The sequence below is a fragment of the Acyrthosiphon pisum genome, chromosome A1 (genome assembly GCF_005508785.2).
Source record: "Acyrthosiphon pisum isolate AL4f chromosome A1, pea_aphid_22Mar2018_4r6ur, whole genome shotgun sequence".
NCBI lineage: Eukaryota > Metazoa > Arthropoda > Insecta > Hemiptera > Aphididae > Acyrthosiphon > Acyrthosiphon pisum.
The window spans coordinates 10,536,728-10,541,679 of record NC_042494.1 but is presented as its reverse complement, the minus strand read 5'-3'; the positions used below and the strand labels follow the sequence as shown (position 1 = coordinate 10,541,679).

The 4,952-nt window shown below is 37.0% G+C and overlaps 1 protein-coding gene across 1 annotated transcript in view; it reads left to right on the top strand.

Annotated features, from left to right (window-relative positions):
• LOC100573722 (synaptic vesicle glycoprotein 2B) overlaps window positions 1–4,952 on the top strand; it is a 38,043-nt gene that overhangs the window by 13,937 nt on the left and 19,154 nt on the right. The window contains exon 12 of the mRNA XM_029488473.1: window positions 3,069–3,130. Within this exon, the coding sequence (XP_029344333.1) occupies window positions 3,069–3,130 (62 nt within the window). The remainder of the gene's footprint in view (window positions 1–3,068; window positions 3,131–4,952) is intronic.

Sequence of the window (4,952 nt, the reverse complement as noted above, 5' to 3'; positions counted from 1 at the left end):
GGATCGGTGCATATGGAACCCGAGCCTCATACCGCCCGGCCACGTCCAGCCCGTCAACGTCCGGGCATGGGCGCGTTCCACCAGCCGATACCGCACAGGTACTTAACAACAATACATATTATACTATTATTGTATTAAACTATTGTCACGGGTCGACCGAGAACATTGTGCTGTATACACTATTATTTGAATATGATTTATTTTATATTATGTTGTGTGTATAATAGTGGCGTGGCTCCAGGCACTCCAAAAACTCGCCAACCTCGAAAAAAAGGTCGTGCATGATTTATACGCCTTTTTGTCACAGGTATATTATTATCTGCAGGGTTTTTCAAATTTCGAGTCACCCCCAAACTTACCGCGCTGCTCAGTTTCGATCCGGTGTTTAGTATTTTTGAACCTATAAAAATATTTTCTGAAAAATACTGCACAATGAGGTACGCGAGCAAGACGAAACGCTTAGATTTCGTAATAACCGTCGACTATAAATTCAGACGACAACTGTGGCGTCGGCGGAAGAGACCCTTTTTTCCACTCTTTGTCGCCACAATAACCCCTAGAGGCTAAAGACTACGGATGTCAGTGAATATAATGTTTATGTATATACAGTATAATAAATTCCTATATAACTGCAGCGTTGCCAATCGAAGTCCGGTAGTGGACGTTTGCTGGCGATGACTTTCGAAAAATTATATTTCAACAGCAGCAGTTGTAATAATATTTATTTTTTTTGACAACCAAACGTAATTCGGTATAATAATTATTATGAATTTCACCGCCTCACCCCAATCATCCCCGTATGAGTACGTAGTCGTCCACTTCCTATTCTTATTTCGTATACTCTTCGAGGTCTGAACGTCCGCTATTCAATATTACAGTAAATTCTACTGCAGCAGTCATAAGTAAATTAACTACGATTTACGAGTTTTTGATTCGTTGAAAGTATAATATTATAGGTATAGCTCCTATTCCTATATAGAACTATTGAGTTTGGTTATTTTTCTACGAAAAAAAAAATTAAGTATAATATAGGACACGGCGATTCGAAAACTGGTTTACATGTGAGTCTCTATATAATACATAACACATAATATTATCCTCATCTCTATATTTTACCGTCGCATTCTGGCCCGTATAATAATAGGTATTTATTATATTATACTCGCAGCGACGTAAGTCGTAGTTTCTACGTAAATTATGATATGGCCAATAGGTACTCGCGGTACTGTATTATTGTTAAAAACGTTAAAAGCGTTTTATGCGTTTCGTCTGCAACTACAGACGATGAGCGTGCGCGCGTGTAAATTACCGATTTCGTTCGGCGTGACATTTGACAAGTGCAACAGGTGAACATGTAATATTATATTGTATGCAGTGCCGTTATTATATTTGGGTGTGCAGGGTAGTTACACTTTTTTTAATATATATTATACTCGGATGTATATTGTGTTGGGTACTTAGGTATAAACCGAATTGCGGTCAAAACACGTATTAGTAATAATAACAGTACCCATATATAATATGTAACGACAGAGACGTTGTAAATCTACGCGTGTCCTCAGGGTGTTGACAAAAAAAATAACAGTCAACACTAAACACGTCACGCCGCAACACAAACGAACGCTGTATATGATAATATATAATATACCTAATAGTGTGTATAACTTTTAATGCGACGGCCGCCGCGGTACGCGTGGTCTGAGAAACGCACTGCAATCCGTTTCGAGCGTCGGACGGCGGGAAAATAAAAACCGAAACGTGTGAATATAAAAAATATAAATAAACGATCTTCCCACCGCCGTGTAAGACATCGAATTTATCTGTTCTAAATGAAATTTGACCGATCCGTCCTCGGCGGACGATTGCGACTCCGCGGAAAAAATAATATATTATTATATTATACGCGACGACGTTAAAACGACCGCCGCGGCGCGATAGAAATATAAGGTGTCTGCAAAACGCTGACTGGGACGGGATCGCAAACGGTTCCCATCACACATGATGCGTAATAACACAATATTTTATAATGCTAAACCTTTGTGCTGAGAATGGCGGAAAAAAATAAGCTACAACGACAAGTGACGATAAAAACCTCTCGTCGCGATTAATTGCACTGGACTGCACTCCGGGAGCTATTTTCACACACGCGAATCGGAATGATCGTGCATCGGGTCAAATATGACCTGCACATTTATTAGTCCTAATCCAAATTGTTTGAACACTGTCCATCGGTTGATGACGCATTATAATTATAATGTCTTAACTTTTAACGGCTTCGAGTATAAAAGATATAATTTTGTTAAAAAAAAAATATCTTAGTTTTCAAATATTTTAGACAACTCAACTAAATATTTGAATATTATTTGATATTTCTAAATATTTAACTAATTACAAGGTAAGACAATGATTAAGTAAATATTATTCAGGTGCAGTTTCAAATTGGTAATTTTTTATAAACGAATTCGACTACTTGCAATCTCTCAACACTATTGATAATATAACAAAGCGTTTTACTAACAATTCTTGGATATCAAAAATGCAGATTTACCTATAATTTTATACTTTTTAGTTGCAGAATAACATTTTATCTCGGGAGATGATTATTGCTTTACGACTGTCCATCGCATAATACGTCTTGACGTTGCGCAAATAACATATTATTGTTCATCCCCTTTGATATCACCACAGCCACAATATGCACCACCCATCGTTTTATATACGGGTGTCTGCTGACACTCACGTACCCCTCTGTGCGTGCCACTGAATTTCGGCGAAAGGTGGAATAATGTATATATATATACAGACGAGCCATATTATATTATGTGTACTCCAAGCGCATTTATAGCACTTTTTATTATTATATTATTATACGCATATATTATCATAATAAACACACACGCGAATATCGAAGTGTAGGTATTATAGTGTTTTGCACTGGCCATCGTCTACCCCCCCCCCCCCCCCCAACTAATACACATACACCACCGATCGGCGTGCACACAGAAGGACGACGACGCGATTACATTACGCTGAGTGCAGTGTGCGTGTGTACATTATATGGCAAAGAGGTTTTTCAAAAGAATTCACGCCTCTGCGGGGAAGACACGGGACAGGAATGTTGTATTGCCGCGTAATCATACACACACACACACACACACACACACACACACATTGCACATCATATATGCTCATATGCGACCAGTGGTGGACCGGTAATGATATTTGTTGTAAAAAGTAAAAGAAAAAAATAATAATAATACGTACACGCCGTACAATACACTATATAATATTTTATATACATATATATGTATATAATGATAATATGTAGGACGGAAGACGATATAATAATAATATAATATAATAATATGTGAAGGGAAAAAATGCATGTATGGAAAAAAAAAAACGTTTGTTCGAACAACATCGCACTGCGCGGCGAGCATATTTCGAATACGCGTTCGAAATCGATCTCGGATACTTGCGCGACGTTATTTTTTACATCCGTCTTCTGGTGGTTTGTTTATTATTATTATTTTTTTATTCTTGTACGTGAGTCGTTCACTCCGCTTGGGAAAAACTGCGATAATCTGCACGCATTGCGCATATTATTATTATTATTATTATATTTTTTTTTACCCATACGCGAAACGCTGCGACGACGACAATTATTATTATTATTATTATCATTATCATTATCGTTTCTGTACGGTTTACACGACGATTTTCGCGCGCGGCTTACGGCTACGACAAGGCAATTTTTTAACGTTTTAGATTCCGAGCGAAGCCGCGAGGAATGCGTATTTTATTACAGTTGTATACAGCGCTGTGTTTTTTTACGTCTGCATTGGTTAGGTTAGGCTTGTAAAAGGCGAGTGAACAGATCATATTATCATTATGATGCTTACCTATCCTATTTATTCCGGCACCAAATCTAACGTATGTATTGTGTGCAAATGTATAATAAACTCTAGAGGTCTGCAAACTACGAGTCTACTACGAGTTCGTTTGTTAATAATTATATTTTTCTCACGTTTTCAAAATATTATTATAATGTAAAACACGTCCGTTTTTCATAAAAACGAATTTTGGTCTTTTTTGTCATTATTCAAAGTGTATTAATAATGCCAGGAACTATCGAGACACTCACCCGAAATATTATTTATTTACACAAGATTTCAATATTAACAATAGGATTAAATATTGAAAACAATAAAAGCGCTTTCGAGGTTTCTACCTCTATGGGCATTCAGAATAATTTAAAGTATTCATATTTTTCCACGTCATTCTTTCATACGAAATATTGCATTTTCGATCAAGTTTCGCTCCGGACCATTTTTTATATTATTTTAGGCACATGTGTGGCGCTGCTGCTGCTGCGGCGGGAAAACAACTTACACTATACGCAGTATACACATATGGTATATAACGTGCACCACTAAACGTGCGTAGAATAAAATATGATATACGATATATTAATAATAACGCTTATACATAATTTAAAGAGGAAAAAACCACACACACGATATAAAGACCCGATAACTCGCGGGATTGCGTTACAAACGGTTATAACATGTAATCTTATTTTCCGTTGAGATTTTTTTTTACCTCGACCCAAAGTCCGTTGTCGGTCGAGAATTTGCAGAGGTGTATTTTTTACTGATAATCTGACGGTATACAATATAGCTGGGTAGACATACTACATAATAGTGTTGTGCGCGTTGCACATGAAGGTCCATTGTGTCGTGTCTTTTATTTCGCGCAAATATCACCACAGCTTCTATCTTTTACTTTATTTACGTGCCGATTTTCACATCCAATGCGAGCTTTTAGTGTTCAATCACCCGTACAAAAAAAAAACACTTATCAACCGTAATTTCTTAGTTATCGAGTTAATATATTTTGAACTTGTTACGCACGTATTGACAATTGATCGAGTCAAGTTCCAAGTTCCGCCG